Source organism: Pogoniulus pusillus, chromosome 8 (genome assembly GCF_015220805.1).
Source record: "Pogoniulus pusillus isolate bPogPus1 chromosome 8, bPogPus1.pri, whole genome shotgun sequence".
Taxonomy (NCBI): domain Eukaryota; kingdom Metazoa; phylum Chordata; class Aves; order Piciformes; family Lybiidae; genus Pogoniulus; species Pogoniulus pusillus.
The window spans coordinates 12,459,805-12,485,278 of record NC_087271.1 but is presented as its reverse complement, the minus strand read 5'-3'; the positions used below and the strand labels follow the sequence as shown (position 1 = coordinate 12,485,278).

Sequence of the window (25,474 nt, the reverse complement as noted above, 5' to 3'; positions counted from 1 at the left end):
CCCTAACATAAAAGCCTGTTTTCTTGATATCAATTGGACAGCAGAGCAGCAGTTTTTTCCCCTTTGAGATAATGCCAACATGCAGTCTAGTTGGCAGTTTTCTAATTGCAAAATGTCTCTTCTTGTTGTTTTTCCCCCACTTAGATCCTCTCTCAGCCTAACCTGCTCCCTCCATTGCTAAGAGCCCCATATACTAACACCTTCCCAGCGCCCCTTCAGAGGCTGCCAGTAGCACTGCATAGTCAGATGCCGTCGCAGATGACCACAGGCCTTATGAGCCACCCTCATTTACCACGTGTGGCCAGAGGTCTTTGTGGATCAGTGTCTGGAGCCAGAGGCAATCAGGCCCAGGCTGCGATGAAGGCTGAACGAGACATGAAGGTTAGTATTTGAACAGCAGTGCTGTGAACGCCAGTTCAGTCTTGACAGCTTGTAGGACAGGAATGTGTCTGCAGATCATGTCTTAATTAAAATGCCTCTGGACCCAGAGCTGGTAGGTGCGCCTTCAGCAGCTGCAGAGACATCTTCTAAACACAGGGGGTTTTAATAAGACCTTTAGACTGAAAAAAGTGTAGGGAGCATCCTTTCTCAAGTGATCTTGTGCTAAGCAGTTGAGAAGCTGCCACTGCTGTCAGAGGCTATCTGACAGTGAGGTTTCAGGAGCCTGGAGTCTGTGTATGAGTGCTGAAACCTATAAACATGGCTGTTGGCTCTCATTTCACGTCTGCCTCCCCAGCAGATGTGAAACCATCCTATTCCAGCCAGCCTCACTTCCTGGTGTCTCTGGAGGTGGATTTCATGGTGGTTTGAAACACCTGAGATTAATTCTCTCTGGTAGGACACAGTAACTTGCTACAGAAGTCCACAGAAGAGGTGACCACATTTCAGCAGTAGGTGATGGGAGACATCAAACTTCTTAAAACACTTTGGGACCCTTCAGGTTAAAGCCAGTTCAAGACTGCAGTCTGTGTAGGGACACAGTTGTACACATAGTCTGCTTCTGCAGAGTAAGTTGCTTGTATGAGTAGGTGATACCAAGGAGCTTCTTCAGCTACTGCCATTCACCATAACCCATGCACTGACGTGTAAAAGCTGAAGAGTGTGGTTTTCTCTGGCTATGTCTCGTTGTAGCCCTTAAATGCTAGGTGTTTGGTCCGTTTAGTTTTCTACCACCAGTTGATAGTTGTAGGTTTCTCAGTGATGCTTAGTGTATTGTCTTGAGTCTACCCTATGAATTGAATCATCATGTTTGCCATAGCAAACATTAACATGCAGCCCTGGTTTTCTGAATCTCCCTTCAAACACCCTCCAGAAGAACGTGAGTTACTCTGTCATGCTTGGTTACTTGTGATCCAATCTTCTAGCCTCCTAATCTCAGGGGATGGCTGAAATCTGTGCAAGATTTCAGGTGTCCATCTGGCACCAAGAAAATCAGTTTGTTGCTGCAGTGCTGGACACCAGAATTCACAGGCTTGTTTTGTGTCATAGGTTGAGTTACTTGGAGCAACTATGTAGTATTAAAGCCAAATACTTATTCTAGGCTTTTACTGGTTTGTCTCATTCTGCCCCAATCCTGAGCCTCTCAGCCCTGCTTTCTGTAAAAAAGTATAAAACATGTAAAGAGGTACATGGAGGCTTAGTGTCTGTGGTGTAGTCAGGTTTCCTTGCACTAAGACAGGCCTTTCAAATCATACAAGGTGCTTGACTGCACTGACTTAATCACGCAGCTTCCAGAAGATTTAGCTCTTACTGTGCCCCCTGCTTTGCTGAGTCCGGGTAGGAAAACAGAGTGCTTGATCTGAAGCATCTGGTCTGCATACTGCTTCAGGTGAAATCAAGACTGACTGAAACGTTCATTGTGAAAGGATGATCTTCCCAGGTTTAGTCAGGGTTACCAGCAGGATTCAGCAGAGAGCTCTGCAGGAATTTGGGCAGCAGTTTGTGCTGCTTGGAACAATCTTGCAGTTGTTAACAGATAAGGCTTTGGCTTGCATGTGACACAGCCTTGAACCTGCTTCACTTGCACATGCCTGTTGCAGGCTCAGAAGTCTGTGTCCAGAACAAGCATTAAGATGTGTGTGCTCAGATTAGATTCTGCTACTGTGGTAACCCCTGTGCTCAAGAAGTCCAGACCATGCAGCAGGAGCAGTGGCAGCTGGCAGGGCCCCAGCCACGGCATCAGACTGTGGGCAGCATGCAGCCATAGGCATCTTCTGGTCATGTCTGACTCTTACCAAAGAGTGAAACTTCAGTTTGAGCCTGCTGTAGGCAGAGGTAACACTTTTTAAGCTGTGCGGTAATAATGGCATAGAAAGGTATTAAATAGTGCTTTGAACTATTGTCCTTGGTTCTTTTCTTCTGGGGTGAGGATTAGGAAGAGGAAGGGAAGCCTAGGCGTGACATTAAGCCAAGCTCCAAGATGTTGTGACATCTTGGAAAGCAGCTGAACGAACAATGCATTTCTAAGAAAGTCTGGCCACTGCCATTAGTCCTTCCTCTTTCGTTTAGGAAGTACTTTGAAGTCATCGATCTCCTCCAGTGCCCTTTCTTCAGTAAACATGTTTTCTCCCTTTCCTTAAGGCAAAGCAGAGAGCAGAGGTACTTCAGTCCACCCAGAGGTTCTTTTCTGAGCAGCAGCAGCCGCAGAACAAACCCATAGGAGGCAAAGCACAGAAGGTGGATGAGAACGGGAGCAAACCCACAGAGGCAATTGCTGACTCTTCAGGAGTCTGCCAGGACAAAGCGGAGGAGAAACCTGCCCCCACGCCTCCTGCAGCAACAAAGCCTGTTAGAACTGGACCAATCAAACCTCAGGCAATCAAAACCGAAGAGACAAAATCTTAGAGGCTGTGTCTCCATGGAGGTGGGGGAAGAGGGGAGGGCGGGTGTGATGACAGCAGCATGAATATTGTAGCCCAAAGGGCAGGACAAGAGTCTTCTGTCCCTGCAGGGCTCTCAACAGCATAAAGGGATGCAGAGGCTGTCAGCAGTTAGAGTGCAAACTGCTGCCTATCCAGCTGAGCTGCTGGGCTCTTTGGGCTTGTGTCTTCTCTCACAGCATGAAGGCTGCTTTTGGTGTGTGCACGTTGTACACGTGTGCGCGTGTTTTGGCTTGCACACCTGTATGCTTCCCAAGGGGAAAACAGTTGAGGAATAGCCACGGCGGGGAAGAAGGTGGTTGGGGAGGCACGTTCCTACCTGAGAGGAGGAGTGTACTCTTTTCTTCAAGGCTCTGATCTTCAGCTGCTATTTATCTTTTTATAAATCTATGAGTATGAGAACATGCAGATCTGAAGATGGTGCTGGGCCAAGTAATGTGTGTTGAGTTTTTAGTGACTTAAACTTCTATCTTGTAATAAAGTGAGGGATTCGTACAGCTGGCAAAATTGCCTTTGCCAGGTGACCTCTAACCTCCCGTAACACAAAGAGTAAGGCTGATGATGTTGAGTTTCCCTCGGAAGGCAGTGCTTTGCTGGCTGCTGCTTCTTGGATGACAATATACTGTATTTAGATCACCGTATGAAACTGCTCCTTGGCCACTGTGTCCTTTATGCCCGCTGCCCCTCAGTTGCTCACCTCTGGAGCTGAAAGGTTCATTGCATCAATAGTCAGGTTTGTTCTGTTCACCTCTGTCCGGCTGTCTTTCTATGACGCGAGTGATCCTTAAACGGTTTCCAGCTTATGTCTGTATACAGCAATGAGCACTCAGAACTGTGCCATGAGAATAAAAGAAACCAGATTAAAAAGAGAGTTTTTTTCTCTAAATAAAAGGTGCATTCTTAATTACCACAGCTGTGTCGCACCACCTCCTTGCCCACAGTGTGCTGGAAAGTAGAATCAAGTCAAATTAAATGCCTTTTTAATTGTATCCTCTAGTATTCTAGCTGTAGGACAGTACTGTATGATACTTCTGTGAATGTAAGATATCCTGTACCTGCTTATGATATGTAGTAGTGACTGTGCTATACTGGAGCTGTTTTTAATAATGTTATTCTAGAGGATTTTTCTTTTCCAGACAATGATTGAAAAAGCTAATAAAAAGCACCAGGTACCACATCAGTAGCAGAATTTGCTGGTTTTTTTCTGGGATTTTTTTTTTTGTAATTTTTTTTTTTCCTGGAAGGAAGAGTGAGTTGAAAGTCTAATGTGTATAATTTTGTTCAAATGACTGCAGAAGCTGGAGAGGCCATTGCTGCTATTGATGCCTAGTGAATTGCTATTGGTTATCTTTTTATATAAATATATATATAATTTGAATTTTTTGGAAACTAGCTGTGATGTCAACTTTGGAAAAAAACAAAAACAACAAAAAAAGAGTATCCCACTTGTAGTGTGAGTTGGCATTGTACAGAAATTAACAGCCATATTGGTCTAGAAATGTTAAACTTAATTTTTTTTCCATTTGTACAGGGGTAACGCACTGTATTAAATATGTATGGTCTTATTTACATGGGTTTGATTACAGAACTAATAAAGTATTCTCTAAATAATGCAGCCGGGTTAATCTCATGATTAGCACAGTGCAAGGAGGGACACCCAAACATCGTGCAGCGAAGTGGAGAGCGTTGCCTTGCAGCTTGGGGAAAACAGGCTGCTAGAGAAAAAGCCTTCGAAACAGCTGCCTTCTCTTTCACCTGGCCCCTCTTCATCTCCTTCTCTGGTGAAGGACTTTTCAGGACACTGCTGCTCTCTAGCTCTGGAAGGATGCTCCTGGTTGTGTATGCAAGTTGTTACATCTCCAGCATGTTGGTGAGCTGCCTGGTGCTGGAGGTTTGTGCTTGGTTTAGTAAAGCAGAGCTTCTCGTCAGAGGAGGCCAGGATGAATGCAGCTGGATGCTCTCATTTTAGCTAGTGGGTGAGTGCAGGTGCTGGCTGCACAGCAAGTGGCTGTCCAAGCAAGATGTTTTCTTGACGTGAGCCTTCCCATGGACATGGAAGCATTTCTTACACTATTCCTGAACTGCTCCCTTTCTAGCTTGACAAGCAACAGACACAATCACTGAGTCGTGCCCTTAAGCACAGGGCTGCACGAGGGGTTAAGTATCCTGTCCTGCAGTCCTGGGGGCTAACCCTAACCCAACACTGACAGAGGGAGGGATAAGAGGCAGGATGCCATCGGCTGGCACCAGAGAGAACTTGTTTCACAGCAAACACCAGAAACCTCATGTTTGGTCTGAGAAGTGATTCCTGCCTTGAGAGAACAGGCTGGCTTGCATTCACATCTGAGTGCAGAGGAAAGAGCCAGCTGAGGGTGTTAGGGTGGCTCTGCAATTATGGATTTGCCTTTGGTTGGGTGTGTTGCTGCCAGGCCCGTGGTGGGTCAGACCAGGCAGGAAGTGGTGGTTTGGCAGCACCAGAGGAGCTGAAGCCCTCTTCTGCCAAGGCTGATTCTTTCAGGGGGGTAGAACTGCAGCAATACGGAGTATAAATAAAGGTGCTGTATTCCTGAAACAGAGCAATGTGCAGGAGTAAGCTCAGAACAGATAACGCCACAGGTGAATTGCCTTTTTTACAGGAACTGTACAAGCACAGCTGTGGTAAGCACTTGGGGTGGATGAGGAGGATGAAGGTCTTGGAGCTGAGTCAATATAGGCATTGATTTGATACACACATGTGCTGTGAAAGTGCATTATGCTGGTGCTCCCCTGGTTTGAGGATGTCTTCTGCCGGGTTTGTTTTGGAAAGACTTCCTAAAACTGGGAACTACTGTTCTTAAACAAATGCTACAGAACTAATCTCGAGTTCTCCAGAAAAGTCAGATCCCACAGTCAGCTCTGGGAATGTACCAAGCTGTTGACTTATTTCTTGTGCTGAGCAGAGCAAGGAGACTATTTCTGCAGAAACTGAATTAAAAGCAAGTGCTTGAGCACTTAGTGCATCCAGGCAACCCAGTTTGGATGTGAGCCTCCCCGCAACAGCCCTGCAACACCCCAGCTGCCTTTGAGGCCAGGATGAGCTTTCAGCCCCTGAGCTCAACTCATTGAATATTGTATCATTTAACCAGCTCACTCTTGGACATTTAGGCTGGAATAGATCTCACTGTTTCGAGTGGGATTTGGTGTGTCCAAAAGGTCTCTGGTCATCACAAATTGTGCTGAGCTTCCCATAAATTAGTGACCTGTTCTGTTTGGGGAACTGACAGCCTGGGTTTTCTTTCCTAACAAGGATCAGTCTGGGAAAAAAAAAAGGGGGGGGGGGAACAACAAACAACAATGAACAAACCACGAAGGTTTTTTTGTTTGCTGCTTTTCTCAAGGGTGAGAGCAGAAGTGGTTAATGTGTGACTGGGGCCGGCTCCAGCAACCCCTCCCCTCGGTTCAGGCCGGCTTCTTGCTGGGCTGCAGTGGGGGGTGGGACTCGGATTATTTTTGCAAAGCCTGTTAAGTAAAGCTGTGTATTCAGCGCTGTTCAGCTCCAGCCCAGCTCTCTGGAAATCCTGTGTACGCTGCCTTGTCTTTATTTATTTTAGTCAATTAAACGATGGACTTAACAGCCTGAAAAGGCCCCCTTCGTTCTGGCAGCTAGTGGGGAGGTGGGAAGGGCTAGGGCTGTCTGCTTTTGGTGTCTCAGCTCACTGAGAATGCGTTGGTGCTGCTGCTCCGCAAGGACCTCCAAATAAGCCTTCTCTTTCATGCTGGGGCTTGCCTTGTGCCTCTGGGGAGCTGAGGCCCCGTCCTGGTTTGGGACAAAGTTTGTTCTCCCATCCTCAGCAGCAGCTTTTCTGAGCCTTGGGCAGGCGTCTGCTTGCCCAGCTACCCCTGGATGAGTTGGATCAGCTGCCTGCCTACCTGCCTCCTCTCAGTCCTGGTGGGTACATGGCAGCCCCTGCCTGCTTTTGCTGACTCCCCAGTAGCTGCCTTCATCGCCCAGCTTTATTGTCTTTGTTCTTGCCCTTGACTTTGCCTTGTTTCTTTGCACAACAGAACCAAGTCAGCTGTCCCACTCAGGTCGACTTTTGCAGCAGGACAGGGGTGCTTCAGGCACGAGGCTGCTCTGTGCCCATGTTTTCTTAGAACGGGAGAGCCTGTGATACAACACCAGTTCATTGCAGCAGCTGCAGTCAAGCACAGTGAGTGCCCTCTCCCCATGATGGGAGCAGGGCAGCAGAAACACATGTTCTTCTCATACACTCTTCAAGTGTCCCTGTTCTAACAGCATGCACAGGGCCAGGGGGGTGGTGAAGGCTTACCAGGCTCCATCATGGCAGCTGTGGGGGTGTACGGCTGACTAGGGGGGCACACCTTCACTCCTGGTGTCAGGCCAGGCATGCAGCAGGGATGCTTAAGGAGTCAGAAATGGCCTTTCAACCTTCTGCCTCAATGTGCTGGGGTCCCACCCTATGGGCCTGTGTCAGTTCCCCATGTATGTCCCAGGGCCCTTTCCTAGTTCCACCCCCACAGACTCCCCAGGACAGCCCAAACCATGGAGGAGCAGCCAGCACCCACTGCATCCCCTGCCTCAGCACACTCTTGTCTCCTGCTCCTAGAAGGTGGCCAGAGCTGAGCCAGGGCCTATGCCTGCAGTCTCCCAGCTCCAAGCACTGCTATCTCCTCCTTGTGCTGTGTTAGTAATGGTGGGAGGGCTGCCTCTCTCCCTATATCTCTCCCACCCTGTGCTGCCCCGCAGCATTGGTCAGTCCAACCCCCAGCCCTGTCACCTGGAGCTGTTTAATCTTTCCCATTTAGTGAATCTCTGGGGTTTAGTGCTGAAGCTTTAACATTGATTCTGATTCAGTACTGTGGGCAAGTCACAGCCCCTCTTCACACTACACGAAGGTGCTCCTGGGTGTGTCATGCCAGCAGCTGCCTCCCAAATATGGCATTTTCCTGGCCAAAGCTTTAGAGCTCACCTCCCCAGCACCTTCAGCTTGCCAGTGCCTCGAAGAGGGCTCCAGCCCACCAAACCCCCAGGAAAGCCCAAGTTCAAAAAGACAGGGTGCAAGGTGGTGTTGGTGGACAATATTTATTGTTCCAGGTCCCTAGGCATTCCCTGGGGTATGTGACTGCTGCTGCTGCCCCCTCTTCCCCAGACTCCAGGGAGGGAGGGGAAGAAAAAGCCTCCTCTAAGTGTTCTACAGTAGTTAAGTGTGTTCTGATCTGGCGCTGGCAGCTGTGCATCGTGTCGGTGGCCGGGCATGGCCCGTAAAGCCAAAGCGCATGGCCGAGAGGGGCTGGGCGCACCCCAGGGGCTGCTCAGCTGCGGAATGCCCTGCCAGCACTCTTCACCACTTCTCTCTTAGCTTCCTTTTTTCCCCCAGTAAAATCAGGCTTGTGCACTGAGTGTCCGTGCTCCCTGCTGCTTTTGGTCCTGATGGGCGATGGAGGTGGCTCAGCTTCGGGCTGCCACTGGGCACCAGTAATGTGGGATGCAGTGGAGCTCGAAAGCTCTTAGCAGGGGAGCTTGACGCTGCAGCGCTGCTCTCAGCAAGGTGAGCGCTGAGTGCTGCTCGCCTCTATACGGCCAGCCTGCACTGAGGTCTCCCTTAATCCTGCTGGTGCTGAGGGAGGAGCTGGGGGGGCAGCTGTGATGCTCCTGCTTAGCTGGGGCTTGAAAACACAAACCATGGCCTCGCAGCAGGGATCACTGCTTGCACACAAAGGAAAACATTTGTTTTCAGGTGGGATTCTCCCAAACAGCCTCTCCCTTGCTTCCACTGCCTGCCCTGCCCATCCTTCACTACACCTTGACCCCCCCCACTACTCTGGCTTCAGGGTGGCTAGGCTGGGTGCTCCCAGAGTATGCTAGCACAGCTTAGGGCTGGGTACCACCATGGCACATCCAAAATCTGCTGAGACCATGGAGAGCCGTTTCACTGGCTTGACCAAGCTCTGGAGAAGCACTTAGTTTCTCTCTGCTGCACTCAAGCATGATAGGATGTTGATGGAAGTGCCAGTGGGGATGTTAGTGGCCCAATCATGGTGCAGCTGGGCACTCCCGGCCAAGCTGTGGGGAGCTGAGGCGCAAAGCGAGATGTCATGGCACACATGGGGGTCGCAGGGGCTGAGTCGGCGTGTCCGCAGCCCCAGCTCATGCATGGGAGAGGCGAACAGGGTAGGCGACCATGTTAAAGCTGTCCCAGGCGAAGAGCTGCCGCTCGGTGGGGTTGTAGTCCACCATGCTGAGGTAGCGGAAGCGGTTCTCAAAGGGGATGCTGAGGGGTCGGCTGGCACCAGTGGCTGTGTCGTAAGCGAAGTTGATGGTGGCATTGGGTGCTGAGTAGCTGCTGACAGTGTAGAGAGTGCCACAGATGACAAAGGAGTTTGCCACCCCACGCTTGCGAATGTTGGTCTCCCAAGTCCGCTGGATCTCCAGCGTCTCAGGGTTCAACTTGGAGAGGACAATGGCTCCTCGGGCTTTCTCAGTGCTGTAGATCACCCAGAGCCCTGTCTCGTCCACGGCCAGATCAATGTCAGTGTAGCCCCCCCAAGCATAGGGGTACTGCCCGTGGTAGCCAGCGCCAGAGATCTCCCTCTCAGCCGTGACAGCCTCTCCCCGCAGGTCGTAGCGGGCCACGGCTCGGGAGCGGCGGGGCTGGAAGAAGAACCCCCCGCGGTAGATGACAGCCCCCGTGCTCTCCAGAGGTCGAGGCAAGATGTGCACCTTGGCGGGGTAGCCGCGGGCCAGCTGCTCAGCCGCGTCGTATTGGAAGAGCTGGCGGACCTCGGTGCCCACCGCGTCCACACGCCAGGTGGTCTCCCGTGTGAAGGGGGCCACGGGCTCGGGATCCTTCATCCACACGCCATACTTGCCGGCGATGGACTCTGCCCGGCCGAAGACAATGGGCTCCCCCACCCACACCAGCTCGCCGCAGCCTGATCAGGGGGAGGAGGGAAAAGAAGGGGTTACAGCTCGGCACGGCACTGTTAGCCCCGCGGAGGACCCAGCGGTGTGAGCCGGAGCACCGAGCTGCCCTGCCGTGCCGGTACCTGAGTCCTCACCTCCCGGGCGGCCAAGCGCGGTCTCCTCCAGCAGCCGGGACACGGGCACCTCGGTCCTCTCCGACTGCAGCTCTTGGTAGGCGAGGGGCTGCGGGTCCCATCGGGAGGCTGTAGTAGGGCCAGGCGCAGTGTGAACAGGGACCTAGCCAGCCCCTCTCACCGCTGCCCCTGCTTTCGTCGCCATCGGGTGCTCCACGACAAATTATTGCCTCTCAAAGCGCCAGTGCTTTGGTCAGGAGCCCGGTGCCCTATCCCATTGCGGCAGGGCATATCCGTGACATGCTGATGAGGACCTCCAAAGCTGCTGACGCTGTTGCCCTCCCGGTGTAAGGTTTAATACTTGCTGGGGAGAAACCCTAATCCCCCCAGATTAGCCTGGTCCTCTGCATGGCCCCTCTGCTGCGGGGCCAATGATGGGATGGGGAAGGCTCCAGTTGCCATCTCTGATATAGAGATGATGAGGGGGTTAGTGCAATGGGTTGCAACTCCCACCCCAGTAGGGCCGAGCCCTACAGCAGGTGAGCACCGCACCGGTGTCCCCAGGAGTGGGGGGCAGCAGTGGGTGCACTGCGAGGGAGCCAGCAAAGGGATTTAACCAGCGCCTGGAAGAAATGCGGCGGCGGGGACTCGGCGATGCACAGTGGGTCCCAGCCCCGGCACTTACCTTTGCCAGGGGCACGCGGAGGGTCGCGGCCGGACCCCTCCCCGCCGGGGAGACAGCGGTTGGCCCTCAGCCGTGTGATCTCCTGCGCGCTGCTCTCCAGCCGCCTGCCCAGCTCCTCTTTTTCCTTCTCCAGCCGAACCTTCTCTTCCTCCAGCCGGGATTTGACCCGCAGCAGCTCGCTGTAGGCAGCCTCCAGGCGAGCGGCTGAAGCCGTTTGCTGGGGATCCCAAGTGTCCCCCGCCTCATTTCCCCGCGGCCCCGAGCCCCCTATGCCCCGCTCCCGACTCTCCAGCCGGCTCAGACGGGCAGCAAGGGAAGCCAGCTCTGCCCGCAGCTCCGGTACGCCGCCGGCATCGGGGCAGGCGGCCTCGACGGGGCTGGCTACCGAGAAGGAGTAGGTGCAACGGCCGGTGCTATCATCGGCACGCCGGAGAAAAGCCTTTTCACCCCGGCAGCCCAGGGTCAGCCCCCCCCAGAACAGCAACAACGCTCCCAGCATGACCTCGTACCAGCCGTACCCTCGGCGCCTCCACTCCGCCGCACATCGAGTGCTGCCGCCCGCATTTATAGGGCGGGAGGACAGCAGGAGAGGGTCGGGGAAGTGAGGGGTGGGGGAACGGGACGGACGATACGGAACCTTCCAGATGCCTGCGGCGACAGCGGCTTTAGCCCAGTGGCAGCCGACACAACACCCCTCACCTCCCCCTGCAGCTTGCGGCCGCCGCTACAGGCTTTGCTGCTGGGGCCGTGTGCCAGGGGCGATGCCGGGGGCCGAGGCGACCTGACTCTCCTTGCCAGCAGCCGAGCTGGGAGCGCTGCCAGCGGCCGGGCTGCCCAGGCAGCGTGCTGCCGAGCTCGGGCTACAGCCGCCCCCGCCGGCAGAGCCGCGGCTCCCGCCCCAGGACCGGGGCGGCCCCGCCCCTTCCCCGCCCTCCGGCATCGGTAGCTCGGCGCTCGGCGTGGCAAGCGGAGCGCCGAGGTGGTCGATGGGACAGCTGACTGGCCGCGACCGCTGCACCGGCCATTTCCCGCCGGCCCGGCCTGAAGCGGAGCCCGGTAAGTGGGGCTGCGGCGGCGGCGGGGACCTCTACCGTTGCAGGTGTGAGGTGCCTCCTCTGCCTGGACACCGGCTCTGTTTGGTAGTGCGGGGAACGAGAACGGGGGGGCCGGGCGAAAGCGCAGGCGGCCGGGTGCCGGCTGCTCTGATATCCCCCCTCTCCTGACATCCCTCCTCCCTGAGGCCGTTACATCCTCCCGTCCTGGTCCTGTTTCGTTCTTTCTCCTTTTTTCTTCGTCCTATCTCTCTGAGCCTGCCGGTGCGGGGCTCTGGCCGCCTACGGGGCCCAGCGAGCACTGTCCCTGTTCTGCCGGGCTCCGGTGAGGGGGGACGCGCAGCTGGGGCTCCGAGCATCGAGATGACCCGGCCGTTTCCTGCCGTTTCTCTAGGCGTCTCCTCCCGGGCACCAAGCCACCTCTCCCGCAGGTAGAGACCATGCCTCCGAAATTCAAGCGGCACCTGAACGACGACGAGGTGACAGGCTCGGTGAAGAGCGAGCGGGTGAGTGCCGGCGGGGACCAGCCCTCTGTTGCTGGTGGCCGTAAATAGGCTGTTACTTAGGTAGGGGTGCCCAGGGTAGGTGCCTACACCGGGCAGGTGGGTGTCAACATACCTTGGGAACCGCAAGGCCGCTGCTGTTGCTTCTTGTGCCATTAACTGCCGGGCTGGTGTGGGTGAAGCTCCAGCTTTCTTCTTTGAAGCCATCCTCCATGGCTCAGAAGCCCAGTAGTGTCACTGTTGATAGTAGTATTTAGTGAGGGGACCGGCTGTGCAGCAAGCCTAGGCTGTGTGTTTTAAAACGACCCACACTAGGAGATATGGCTGTTTTGAGAACCTGTTCCAGTGCCTTTTGGCTGCCTCTGTCGCTATAAGATCCCAGCGTACTTCAGTCTCCTGCCTCTCCGCAGAGTGTGGCTTGGGCACAGTACAGCTCTCCTCCCCAAGCAGCTGCCTAAAGGATTCATGTGAAGTTATTCTGTGCTTCACATCTGAATTTCTCTTCTGTTCCCAATGTTCAGACTTTGAAATAGGGGTCAGGGTGATGCACTTGTTTCTAACAAGGTGGATTTAACCTGATGTGTTCGTCCCGGGACCATACTGTGCTAAACCCAGGTTTAGGCTGTAGTCTGAAATGCTGCAACAGCTCACAATAGCTCTCGGTGAGAGGAGGATCCTCTGTTGCCCAGAGCAGTTTATTCATCCCTTGAGGGAGGTGATGGCTGAAATTATTCCGTGGTCTTGTGGCTTGCTTAAGTTGATTGAGCAAATGTGACAAGGATGGAAATGTAGGTAGGCTTCAAAATAAGAGCACTGTGCTTACAGAGGTGGGAGCCTGAATTTATGTACAGGGGAAGCAGCAGTTGTTGGTACCACAAGGGCCATCTGTTATGTTTCTGTGCCTATGGATTTAAGGTGCCATTGCCTGTTCTTGATTATTTTTATTCCTAAATAGATGTTACTGGGAGCCCTCAGTTTGACTGGAAAATGTGTGCTGCCCTGACATAAGGAATGAACTCTACTAACATGTTTGTCCAGAACTTTCAGGCTGAAGCAAGGTTATGGAGTTGCTCTTAAAAATCATCCTTTGAATCATCTGATGGGTTGTAGTGAGGAGCCCTCTGACATGAAGCAGATGAGCTACAGTTGTAGCTTTTGTTTAAATTTTGTTTAAATTGGGAGTTTAGAAGAGCTGACCCCTCTGGATGTGCCATGCCTGGAGCCCAGTGTGTTTCTTTGCAGCCATCCTTCTTACACCTGCTGCTGTAATAGCTAGAGAAATCATGTCCTCCAAATCAGGAGTGGATCTGAATTCCCACATGGATGGGGTAGCCCAGGGTGGCTGTAGGCACTGCTGACACATTTTGAGCAGTTGCTGTTGACAGAGCACAGCACTGAGGATCATCTCTTGAGCAGAGAGGGCCTTTTTTCCATAGCTGACTTGCACAGGGAGGATGCAGGGAGCTGTACTTGTCCCAAGAACTGAGATCTGAACCTGCCCATTGACACAAATGCAGCTTGGCTGAGTGGCAGAGGTGTGAGTTGTCCTGAGTTAGAGCTGCAGGTCTGTGCTTTACAGAATCAGCAAACAGCATCGAGGTGATAATAGTGGCACAGAGACATCCAGCTTAGCCCTTGGTCATCAGCAGAGAGAAACAGCATGACTGCAGACACCCAAGAAGTGTGGCTGATCCTCTCTAAAGGAGAACTCGCATGTGACCTGTAGTTAGAGAGTGCTGGTTGCATCCTAAGTCCTGGAAATGTGTGTGAAGTGATGGTTGCTCAATGATGAGCTGTTCTGTGGGGCTTTTTTTCAGAGGAACCTGCTGGAGGAGGATTCAGATGAAGAGGAAGACTTTTTCTTGTGAGTTTCTGAATGGATGCTGCAGGGAATTAAGTCTTAACTGCCTACTGCTCTGAGACTGGAGGGGTCACATACTAAGAGCTGCTTCCTGCTATATAGCAGTGGGGGGTGGGCTTGGGAATCAAAAGCTTTGATTCCTTTGAGATCTCCCAGAGACTTGGCATCGAAATTCAGACTTAGAAGGTGTGACCTGTATAAGGGGAATGCCTCACACATCCTGAGACCTGGGAGGGACTGATGGGAGGCATGACAACAGTCTTTGATTTGCAAGGTGTTGATTCTGTTTTGCATGACTTTTCAAGTCTGGTTTAAAAACATGTTTCTGTTGTACCTTCCATCCTGATTGCTGTCTCCTCTGCCTGCAGGAGAGGGCCTTCTGGACCAAGGTTTGGACCCAGAAATGACAAGATCAGGCAGTAAGTTGTTGTTCCTCAGTGTCACACACACTCTTGCTGCTGTCTTACTGGAGTACTGTGTAGTTCTGAATATGAACATGAGTTGTGCTTGCTTGCTTCTAATTGTTATTTTCTACCTTTTGGGCCCACAGCTAAGAGAAATCTCAAATTTGAATCAAGCTATCAAGAAATTGTGGATTAATAGAGCTAAAGGGATGGGATAGTTTCAAAACAGCTTAGTGGAGTTTCTAAAGGCCTTGCTGTATTCTGGTTATGACCTGTTCCGTGGAATTGAGTCTTAATCTTTGCTAACACTGTTTTATTTTTGTTGTTGTTTGTTTCATTGCTTCTTTTCTTCATCCTATGACTTGCTCCTCAAGAAAACACACCAGGGCCATGTGTTTTGGCCAACAGCTGGTCTTCTGGTCTGCTCTTCTCCAGATAAAAAACTGATATAAGTGACCTGGAAATGAGCAGTGACTCAGTGGGGCCAAGGGCAGCTGGAAAACAGGAAGCTATTACAGCTGGAGAAGGATTACTGACAGTATTAGGGCAAGAAGGAAGGAGTGAATGCTCTGGATCCTTCTCCTATCGAGTCACTTCCTGGATGATGCCTGTTGTAGGCTCTAGTTTGTCCTGCCTTGCTCTGTGGGGGATGTGATGGCAGTACTTAATAGAAAGGAGGGCGGATATTCACAGCCCCCTAGTTTGCATTGCAGAGTTCCCTTTGCTGGCCTCTGCAGAACCAGAACAGAGATCTGTGTGGGAACCAGTGACCAGGCATTACTCAGTGTTGCTCTTCATTAGGGATTTTTCTCATGCCAGGAACTGGCCAGCACAGCTCTGAGATGACTCATTGCCAGCATCAGTGTTGGGCAGTTCTTGCTTCCGTGCCCACTTGCCGCATTACCTTGAGGGGCAAAGTACACTTGAGTTATCAAGACAGTGGGTCAGTCTCTGCTTTTTCATAGCCATTCTGTTTCCTCCAGGGTGCGAAGATGATGTTGGTAGAGGTATGCTGGTAGATCAGTGGGGATAAAGCCTCCTTTCTAGGGCAAGACCAGGCTGATCTGGCATGACTGAGAAGGATAAGAATTGGTTTTATGAGTGGGGTCCCACTTCCATAAAGAGATAAAGAGGGGGTAACATCTACTCCTTCATCCTACTCTGCCAGAAAGTAACTGCAGTGTGTCTTCTGCCATCCCTGTGTAGTGGGAGGGAACAGGAGTGCTTCTAGAAGTTCTTGATGTCTTGGCCAGGCAGAAGGGAGTAGGGGCTTAGGTAGAGGACAGCATCACAGCTGTGAAGAGGAGAAAAAAATGAATTCACCCAGGAGCTGATGGGGTTCATAAGTGTGATGTGACAGATGCCCACCACACATGAGGCTTGCCCGTTGCCAGAGATTGCCTGTCTAGCAGACCTGGAATGGGATATGTCACCTGAGGCAGCAAGTGGCCACATCTATTTTGTGTTTGGAGCATCTATTATAAAGCAGTGTCTGTCTTCTGCTCTCGTTAATGTCAGTTGCTTTGTTTAATAAGCACTTGCAGCACACAGCCATCACTTCTTGCCTTGGAACTTATTATTAAGGTGCTGCTGAAACCACCCCTCATGCTGGATAGATTGGTGCCTGGTTTTGCAATGATGCAGCTCACTCTGGTTTCAGCAAAGGAGGAAAAAGAGGGTTGGGCTGCTGCTGAAACACTGTAAGGAAAAGACATTTTAAGGAGGAATTTGAATAGTTGGATTGCTGAGGCATAGTTGGGCAAATCTAGAGAGACTGTAGTTGTATGGGACTGGAGGAATTAGGTATGAAGATAGGTGTAGAAGGAAACTGGATGGAGGATTGTGTGGAGGAAAAAGTGATAGGATTATGTTGAATGTGAGGGGCAAGGCTGGAAACTTTCACTAGTTGTCCTTGCCAGCAAAAAGGCTTGGGTCAGGGTGGAGAGTTTGGCAGCAGAGACCTTCAAGGCTGGCTCAGCTGCAGATCAAGATGGTGGGGAACACTGCAAACCTTGTAGGGGAAGGAGGTGAAACAGAGCCAGTAACAGTGACAGGAGGATTCGTGACAGACCTTTCCACGCTGTGTGTTGTCTTGATATGTCTGGAAGGTCAGGCCCTGTTGTCCCAACAGCTGTTCCGTCTAGGGAGATGCTCCTGTGGTAATTAAGTGGCAACGTGGGATCCCTTATGCTCCCTCTGAGATCTCTGTCCTTGAAAGGTAGCTTTTAAAAGGCTTTTATCCACTTTGCCAAAGTTACAAACAAAAGGTAAAGGAGAGAGAGCTGATATCTTTGCTCTACCTTCACATCCAAGCTTTGTGAGTAGTCTTCAATGTGTGTTTAGAGAGCCCTTAATGCCTTTCTGAAGGAAGAGGAAATGATCATCTCCCAGATGGGTTTCTTTGATTTAGAACAGGAGCCTCTTACCACAGTTTATTTTTTCAAAACCACTACTAAAATCACCCCCTTGTCTGCACTGCTTGACTGCCTATGATGCTGGTATTGTTGCTTTCAGGTAGCAGTGCTGCTGGATTTGGGGTTCTGTTTGCACTGAGGATGAAGCTTAGCACATTGCTGTGGTTCCTGGGAAGCCAGGCCTTGGTCCCTGTGATTACCCTGGTGGTGCTGCTGCTGGTGGCCAGTATCCCTGTCCTCAGGGCTTGACCTCAGCAGCTCTGTCTGTCCACAAGCCCCAAATCCCCAAACTATGTCCTGAGAAGGAGGATTTGGGGAATGTTTTGTGTTGGAGAAATTCTTGTTAGCACAGCACACAAGAATTGATAAACATGAGCAACCTGTGCTGGGAACGTCCTTGGATCCCAGCTAGCTCAGGAAATCGAGCTGTAAACAACTGAGCACCCCACACACAGCTGCAGTGGGCAGAGACTAGATAACCAAAGGGGCTGGAGCGGGTGGTGATGGAGGCTGACCCTTAGAACGTTGTGATAAGCTAACCTATGCACACCTTACATGTAACTCTGGACCCTCTGACTGTAACCAATCTTGGTGGAGCACGCCTCTTGCTAGAAATGCATATAAGTCACTGTATCACGGAAATAGAGTGGATTTGACCATCTAACCATACTGGTGAACAAAGAGTCATCTTCCCATAGTGCTCCACCAAACGTTTCTCAACAGTTTTGAAGCCAAGAGTTGACAGCAGCTTTCCCAGGCCTAGCCACTTGCTGCAAGTAGCTGTTTGTGCTGTGGACCCCAGCCATAGCTCAGGCTTTCCTTTGATACCAAAGACCACCTTGTTGGTTAAAATCCTTCCAAGGACTGACAGGCAGGCTGCAGGGAGGCTTAGGCTGCTATCTTCATCACAGCTGGGATGAAGCAGCAACCTAAAGCCAGGGATTTGTGTTCAGTGCTGATAACCTGTTCCCAAGTAGAGCAGAACTGTCTGCTGGGCATCCCCACTGCAGAGGGCTGTGCCTCGGGGAGCAGTGCACTGGCACTGTGTATCTGGCTTGGCTTTCCATCCTGTTCCCTCTTCCCTGGGTTCCTGCCACAGTGAGGGGTGCTTGGGTGTAATTTGCACCGAAATACACAGCACTATTAATATCACTGGGGTGGAAAATCTAAGTGTGTCATCCTGGCTGTAAACAGCCAGCTTGGAGACAAGCAGCAGCCTTGAGCAGCACATCCCATGGTGTGTGCATGGCCTGTTTACGATGTCTGAAGAATGCAGCACTGTTGTTAGCCCAACACCATGACCAGCCCAGGCAGTTATTCAGCAGCTAACCCAGTGCAGCCAAAATGGAAGGGCTTATTCTCTAAACCCAGAAAAGCACAGGTTAGAGGAGTCTAAACCAAGCTAAGCACTGCTGGGTCTCCTATAATTGCTTTCACAGTGTACACTTGCTGTCCTTGTTAAAAGTATCATATTTGCAATAATTAGTAAGAAGGAGGATCATGGGAGATATATTTGATTTGGCTTTTGCCTTGCTCCTTTTCCTGGCAGGTATCTATTCTGACAGATTTCCAAGAGAAGAAATAAAGTAGGAGTGAAGCAGATGAGATGTGTGTGTCAAAAGCCAATAGCTCCCTAACAGGAAAAACACTTTGCATTGCAGGATTCATTCTCTCTTGCTAAATAAAACAAGAAGATATTTTCTTCTCAATGCAACTTGAGTTTCTAACCTCCAGCATGCTAAATCAGTGGGAAATCTGCTCTGTGGAGAGAGACAGAGAGACCTGGGGCTGTTTAGTATGGAGAAGAGAAGACTGAAAGCAGATCTCATCGATATCTATAAATATCTGAGGGGTGGGTGTCAAGTGGGTGGCACCTATCTCTTTTCGGTGGTCAGCAGCAATAAGACAAGGAGCAGCGGCTACAAACTGGAACATAGAATATTTCACCTCTAAATGAGGAGAAACTTCTTTATAGGGAGGGTGACAGAGCACTGGAATAGGCTGCCCAGAGAGGCTGTGGAGTCTCCTTCTCTGGACGTTTTTAAAGCCCACCTGGATGCATTCCTGTGCAGACTATGCTGGGTGATCCTGCTTGTCAGAGAGGGTTGGGCTTGATGGTCTCTGGAGGTCTCTTCCAACCTCTAAGGTTCTGTGGTTCTGCTGGGCTAACATGTAGGCTGGGCATCTTTCACCCCCTCCTTGAGAGGCATCTTGCAACAGTGATAGGTGGAAGGCACCTGGCCTGAGGTCTGGCTAGAGCAGTGTGTGGAGATCAAAGTTTCTTTCCTTGGCTTGGTCTCTTTTTTTCCAGTGTTCTCTTATACATCAGATGCCAAAAGGTGGTGGGGGTGCTCAAATGTGTCTCTATTCCATGGGAGTTAAACACCTCAACATATCCAAGAGTTTAAGCCTTGATTTATCTGTGTTTCCATTCCCCATCTATGAAATGTTCTCTTGAGGATGGAGGCTCTGGGCTTGCAGCAAAGGTGTGCAATGTCTTGCCAGAAGCTCAGGGGAGATACAGGATGCTGAGACACAGCTTGAGCAGAAGGGGTCTGTGCTCCATAGCTCTCTCCCAAACGCTGGTATATACTAGAGCAGCTTGAAGTTACATACCTGCCCACGTTGCCTTAAGCTCTTCAAGGTGCTCTGGGACTGCAGCAGCACGTCCAGGCTCTGATCTGTGCTAGTGGGGGTATGAAAGGCTTTGCATTATGCTGCATGTTCCTGGATGCATCGTAACCTTGCATGCTCCTGCTCATTAGTTTTACAAGATAACTTGGTTACAGATCTGTTGTAGGAAGAAAGCTCTTTGTTTGGAAGCCAGTAAATGATTCTAGAAATATTTACTTACTGCAGATGTAGTCTTCTGCCTGTGAAACTGATGTTTAAGGCCTCAGCATTTTGCCAAGTTGGCTCATGCAGAATAGCAGATGCTTTTCCTCTCTTGCCCCAAGCTATAGCAGTGTTGTTGGCAGCTCTGAGCTGGGACTTGTCTATTGTGCTAAGGTAAGGAAAGTCCCTCATAGAGTATGACTCTTCCTCGCCTGCTGCTCTAAGGAAGGGCCACAGGGCTGCACATGTCCTGCCTTGGGTGCACACTTTGTTCCACAGGATACTTCCACCTGTTTCCCAGTCAGCATCTGCCTGCGTCCTTAGTGGCACCACCTTCTTTTTCTTAGTGGCAGCTCTGCCACTGGCCTCGTACCTTGTAAACCAAATGATGGATCAGAGCAGGCTTGTGGGCATGGGGCACATTCCTGCCGAGAGGCATAGGGGATTTTATGTGCCTTTTTCCTCCAGATAAGCTCCTAGCAGGCAGCTGCCCCCTCCGTGTGGGAGGCAGGAGCTGCCACCACATGGTGTAGATGAGTGCAAGGAGATGCTACTCCCATGGACTCTGCGATGCAGCATGGGGAAGGCACGTTCCTTTTTGCAGTATCCTAAATGAAGCAAGTTTTCACTTGCACTGCTGGGGTCCAGTGTGTGCCATACAAAGGCTGTTGGGTCAGAAAGTGCCTTCAGAGGGGTTGTTGGCAGTTCCAGCTCTGGAAGCTGCAGTGCAGTGATGCTACAGAGCCTGACCTGAGATGGGAAGCCCCTTCATATTCAAAGATCTGGACCACTTTCTAGAGCTTTTAGGGGAGAAGAAAGACTTTTCTTTTAATGCCTTGCCTTGCCTCATTTTGGAATGCTAAGTAAATGTGATCAGGACATCTGCTTCCCCAATGTGACCACTACTGCTTGGTGCAGCTGCTTGTTGTGTGTGTGTCTCAGTGCAAGTGTCTGCTCAGTGAGAGGCAAGTACCTGGTATGCAGACAAGTTCATGTTGACCTATTTCTGCTGTGTCTCTAGTTAATGAGATGTGTGGTGGGTAGGACAGGGCCTGTTCCTCATTCTGCAGGGCCACATTTATTGCCCTGGGGCAGATGCTCTCTCTCGTGGCCTTGATTTCCCAGGGCATGGTGAGGGATGTGCTGTCCTGAGCTGTGCTGGATAATGGCTCTATGTGGTGGAGCTGGGTCTGGTGCTCCTGTAAAAAGCCTGATTTGGCAAATAACATATACATATAACATAACATTTGGCAAATAACTGCATCTGTGAGATGGCAGTGGGGAGGAGAGGGGCTTGTGTGGGTCCAAACAGGAAGATGATGTTACTGGATAATTTAGGGAGTGAGGTAGTATGGATCCTAAGCAGGCACCCACAAAAGATGAGGTGGTAGCAACCCTTTTTCCCTTTGAGGTATCTGTTTTTGGTAACAGAGAGTTTCTAAAGTAGCCTGTTTGTGCTTAAATTTAGTAAATGCTGGATGAATTCTGATATATTTAAAGTGCTTAAATGTTTTTTAATCAAGACAACCTAAACTGTCAAACCTGAGGCTTAGGCAGAGCGAGTGGCCTGGAGCTATTTCTGTTTTGTTGCCCTGTGTGTAGCGTTGCATCCAAGACACTGCTGTTGCCATTTACTCTCTGGGAACAGTATGTCTTGAGCAATGCATTGTCTCCCTAGGGCCCCAAGAAATTTCTTATTTCTGTCTCCAGGAAAATAAAAGTGTATTAGCTCCAAAGTACAAACCAGAATGTAGCAGTATTTTTCCACCAGGAGAATTTTTCTCTCTTACCACTGTGGAGTGAATAAATGCATTTATAATAACCCTGTGGGTATGATTTAGGCTACTGTTCACTGAAACAACTACCCACAGAGTTGCATAACCTATGAGATGGTTTATAATAGCTTGGTTTAGTTCATATCAGCCATTTCTTTACTGACCTTTTGATGCCCCTGGCAAAGTGGGTTTCATTCAGCAACTTAGTTCCTGGAGTGAGGAATGTACCTTGCTTTGATTTCACTCCAGTTACTTAGCAAAGGTGCAGTGCAAGATTCTGTGAAACCTGGGAAAGATAAGGTGCAGGTTTTATGTTATTCTCTTTTTCCCTTTGTGAGCTCTTCTGCAGCAGAGGTGCCTTCTCTGACTGCATTTGTGTGTTAATGCTTATGCTCCTTGAGCCCCATGTGTTCCCTCACCCTGTTTCAGATTTGCCAGAGCCCCACCCCAGGTGATGCCATCCCTCTCAGCATCTCATCAACCTTCTTCCACTGCTGCTCTCTCTTTTGATTTTTGCCAGTAAACTCTCAGATCCTGCCATCCTGGGCAGCTCTGAGCAAGGGCTGGTGCTGCAATAAAGCTGGTCATGCTCACTTCTGTTCCTCACACTGTCTTTGCTCTGCTCTAGTGTCCAGAACCAGGTGGATGAAGTCATTGACGTTATGCAGGAGAACATCACAAAGGTGATTGAACGAGGCGAGCGGCTGGATGACCTGCAGGATAAATCAGGTGTGACACTAAATGCAGCTCTGCTGGATTGTTCCCCTGGTTCTCTTCTCCACTGCTCAACCAGGTTACCTGGTTTCAGTTCAGAAAGTGCTTAATGACAGACCTGGCCTTGTCTTTCTATCCTTACTGGGAGCAGTTTTCTAGCCTTGGGCGAACTCTCTCCTGTGAAGAGAGACTGAGAAACCTGGGGCTGTTTAGTATGGAGAAGAGAAGACTGAGAGGAGATCTTACCTATGTGTACAAATATCTGAGGGGTGGGTGTCAAGTGTATGGAGCCAATCTCTTGGTGGTGGTGTGCAAAAGTATAACAAGGAACAATGGCTACAAACTTGAACATAGAAGGTTCACCTCAACGTGAGGAGAAAAATCTTTACAGGGCAGGTGACAGAGCACTGGAATAGGCTGCCCAGAGAGGTTGTGGAGCCTCCTTCTCTGGACACTTTCAAAGCCCACCTGGATGCACTCCTGTGCAGACTATGCTGGGTGATCCCACCTTGGCAAGGAGGGATCTCTGGAGATCCCTTCCAACCTCTAAGGTTCTGTGATTCTGCAGAAATGTTTCTCTGCTGACATTGTCCTCTTTCAACCTTTGTCTTCTGCTGCTCTGTGCAGAGGCATTAGTTTGGAGGCGTTTGGGTGCTGTGATCCAGTTGGCCATTCAAGCAAAGGTAGATTGGTCTGTCTCTGAACAGCCATGAGCACTTCAGCTCTCTGCTCGTTTGCTGGCTTGCCAAGCAAATCCCTGTCCTCAGATGACAGCCAGCACAAAGGGGGCTCAGTGGGGCTTGGTAGGTCTATGTGTGCTCTAGCACAGGGCGTCTGCATCTTCTGTGGCTTTGGTGAATCATGCTGTGGTTGGGTCTTTTCCCCTAATGCTGAGTTTATTGCCTAAAGCTTAGTGGAGCCAGTAAAAAGAGTGGAGGCTATGAGCGCCCGTGCCACTGAATTGCCTCTTGTCTCCTCTTCCAGAGAGTTTATCAGACAACGCAACAGCTTTCAGCAACAGAGCCAAGCAGCTTCGGAGACAGATGTGGTGGCGAGGTTGCAAGGTGAGCAGGAATAGGAACAGGCAGGGGTGGGTTTGTGGAAGGATGGTTACTTGCCCTCCCTAGGAGGGGATGGAGAAGCTCTGCTTTCTAGTTGAAAAGATGTTGGAAGGCAAAGGGACTCCTTTCAGATCAAAGCAGCTACACATGGCACTCTGTGTAATACTCTTCTGTGCTCCTCTTGCAGATGAAGGCAATCATAGCACTGGTGGCAGTCATTGTCCTGCTTGTGATCATCGGTGAGTAGCTCCAGGTCACCCCAGCCGTGTCTGGCATTGAAATACTTGAGGCAGTTGACACCATGAGCGCCACTGTGGTGCTGTTTTCCCCAAGGCGAGGACCTGAGGCACTCCTGTTGGACCCTACTCTGCCTTAAACATTCCTAAGTGGTGCCTGTAGAGCACTCCATGCTGCTCTTCTGCAAGGTTTAAACACAGAGGAGCAGGTTCAAATCAAATCCTACCAACTGTGGCCGAAGAAAGCCAATGTTGCCTTGCCCTGCCAATGTTGTACTGGCCCAGGGTTAGCACTGGCTGATCCTGAGGCTGGTGGGAGTAGACAGGAGAGTTCCAGTCCAGAGCAATGTCCCCCAAAGGCCTCTCCACATATATCAGCCATCTTGCAATGGGTCTGCTCTCTGCAAACACTGCTCCCCAAAGCCCCAGGCTGCTTAATTTTCAGGAAGTAACTGTTGTGGCTTTATCGGTCACTTCCTCTGCCCTTTTTCATCTGTCTGGAGCTTCCTAGAGCAGAGGTGTTGCTGCTGTTCCTAACGAACAGGTAGTAAAGGCCAGAGTGTGTTTCTTACAGGCAGAAGTAATTCAGACCTCTGCCGGCAGAATGATGTGCTCCAGGGTTCTTGGTAACCCAGCACAACTCTTCTGTGCCACTGGGTCCAGAGGGTTTTCCTCTCAGCAGCTGTGGCTAAAGGCACCTCTGGAACTGTTCTCGTTTATTTTGGCAAACTCCTTGTGGTCTGCTGTCCTGCTGACACATTGCCTGCAGCAGGAGAGACACAGCTGGCAGCAGGGTGAGTGGTGCAGAGAGAGAATGAAAGACTGATGGAAAATCCCACCTGGTTTAATTTTGGGAATCTGGAAGGAGATGAAGGTGGCAGGAAATGTTGTCTAGCATCTGTGGGCAGCAGATTTCATTAGCATGGACTTGGAAACACTTTCCCTTACAGCTGCCAGCTGGGTTCCTTACAGAATAGGGGGATGCTTCCAGTGGGGATCAGTGTTTCATGTTAAGGTGTGTGGCTGAGAGTTTGTTTCTTTGTCTTTTCTAGTACCAATAGTCTTGAAGTACCACACCTGACGGGGCAGCTGGAGGCTTTGGTGGAGCTGGCTCTGGGATAACCAAACTGCTGTGTAATTTAAGTGAGATATCTGTATATAGCTTTGAAGTTGTTTTTCTCCAAGGAGTGAGGAGGCAGCAGCAAGTACCCAGTTCTGAAAGTATTTTAAGAACTGCCAAATGATTTTTTTTTGAGTACCTGCTCCTGCTATGAGAATTTTTTTTTATATAACAGAAGATACCATTCCCAAACCGCCTGTTTTGTGGAATTTTGGGTCTCTTGTTTGGAGCTGGCTACTTGCCACTATGGTTTATCTGTATATATGGTCTAATATTAATAATAATACCATTTAAGCAGTTCCCTGCTGCCTGCTGTGGAAGGCAGCAGGGACTCTGTCCTTTCAAAGCAAAGGAGAGGAGAAACATAGCATTATCTTATAGGGAACAGACCCTTACAAGGGTGGTGTTTTCTTATTTAAATAAAGAAATAATTTAGGTTTTCCAGTCCAGAAGACTTTCTGGTCCTGCCGTGGGAATGCACAAGCTCAGTGTTTTCAGTATTGCTGCTTACAGCTGTGACTAAAGACATTCCAGTAAACCTATTTTTGACTGTACATCTGGAGTTCCTGCATGTCTTGATTGTGTTCTGGAGGTCATTCAGGGCTCTCTGCTTCCAGGAGTCCCCAGGAAAGGGCTGTTTCAGCATTTTCTTCACCAGAAGCAAGAAGTGCATGTCAAGCCCATTTATCAGCCATGGGATACAAGAGACACAGCAGGAGGACAGCAACTCTTCTGAAACTAGTACAGAGTGAACGAGCCCAGACCATATTCAGAACCCTTCCCCTCACTGTGGTGGTTGTGGTCTTGCACGTCAGCCCATTTCATTTCCCTGCAATCCAGTGGGCTGGGGGCTGTGTTCAGACAGATGCACTGCAGTGCCTGGGGGGAGCAGGGGCC

At 50.5% G+C, this 25,474-nt stretch overlaps 3 protein-coding genes across 16 annotated transcripts in view; 2 read left to right on the top strand and 1 right to left on the bottom strand.

Annotated features, from left to right (window-relative positions):
- The window catches only part of PRRC2C (proline rich coiled-coil 2C), a 76,148-nt gene extending 71,658 nt beyond the window's left edge, over positions 1-4,490 (top strand). For 9 of the 13 annotated variants that reach the window (XM_064147271.1, XM_064147264.1, XM_064147260.1 and 6 more), the window contains 2 exons: positions 145-381; positions 2,581-4,490. In XM_064147271.1, the coding sequence (XP_064003341.1) occupies positions 145-381; positions 2,581-2,844 (501 nt within the window). In that variant the 3' untranslated portion in view covers positions 2,845-4,490. The remainder of the gene's footprint in view (positions 1-144; positions 382-2,580) is intronic. The other 4 variants (XM_064147272.1, XM_064147270.1, XM_064147269.1 and 1 more) reach the window with 1 other exon arrangement.
- A 3,453-nt stretch (positions 4,491-7,943) lies between these two features.
- MYOC (myocilin) lies at positions 7,944-11,497 on the bottom strand. Of its 2 annotated transcripts, none has more exons than XM_064147255.1 (3): positions 10,603-11,497; positions 9,927-10,046; positions 7,944-9,812 (listed from the first exon to the last, which is right to left on the bottom strand). In XM_064147255.1, the coding sequence occupies exons 1-3, from the start codon at positions 11,099-11,101 to the stop codon at positions 9,028-9,030; spliced, it is 1,404 nt and encodes a 467-aa protein (XP_064003325.1). In that variant the 5' UTR covers positions 11,102-11,497; the 3' UTR covers positions 7,944-9,027. The 2 variants fall into 2 exon arrangements, with proteins under 2 accessions (XP_064003325.1, XP_064003326.1); XM_064147256.1 differs by having other exon boundaries at positions 9,939-10,046.
- Positions 11,498-11,547: 50 nt separating this feature from the next.
- Positions 11,548-25,131, top strand: VAMP4 (vesicle associated membrane protein 4). The gene is made up of 8 exons (XM_064147258.1): positions 11,548-11,658; positions 12,049-12,160; positions 13,975-14,021; positions 14,387-14,437; positions 22,075-22,175; positions 23,145-23,224; positions 23,409-23,460; positions 24,510-25,131. The coding sequence occupies exons 2-8, from the start codon at positions 12,095-12,097 to the stop codon at positions 24,536-24,538; spliced, it is 426 nt and encodes a 141-aa protein (XP_064003328.1). The 5' UTR covers positions 11,548-11,658; positions 12,049-12,094; the 3' UTR covers positions 24,539-25,131.
- The last annotated feature ends 343 nt before the right edge of the window (positions 25,132-25,474 follow it).

Excerpts from the sequence above, each read along its gene's own strand:
- VAMP4 (XM_064147258.1), top strand. The coding sequence starts at position 12,095 with ATGCCTCCGAAATTCAAGCGGCACCTGAACGACGACGAGGTGACAGGC. Across the intron at positions 14,022-14,386 it reads GAAGAGGAAGACTTTTTCTT|GAGAGGGCCTTCTGGACCAA; the intron begins GTGAGTTTCTGA and ends CTCTGCCTGCAG. Across the intron at positions 22,176-23,144 it reads TGACCTGCAGGATAAATCAG|AGAGTTTATCAGACAACGCA; the intron begins GTGTGACACTAA and ends CTCCTCTTCCAG.
- MYOC (XM_064147255.1), bottom strand. The coding sequence starts at position 11,101 with ATGCTGGGAGCGTTGTTGCTGTTCTGGGGGGGGCTGACCCTGGGCTGC. Across the intron at positions 10,047-10,602 it reads TCCGCGTGCCCCTGGCAAAG|CCTCCCGATGGGACCCGCAG; the intron begins GTAAGTGCCGGG and ends GCCCTACTACAG. Across the intron at positions 9,813-9,926 it reads CCCGGGAGGTGAGGACTCAG|GCTGCGGCGAGCTGGTGTGG; the intron begins GTACCGGCACGG and ends CCCCCTGATCAG.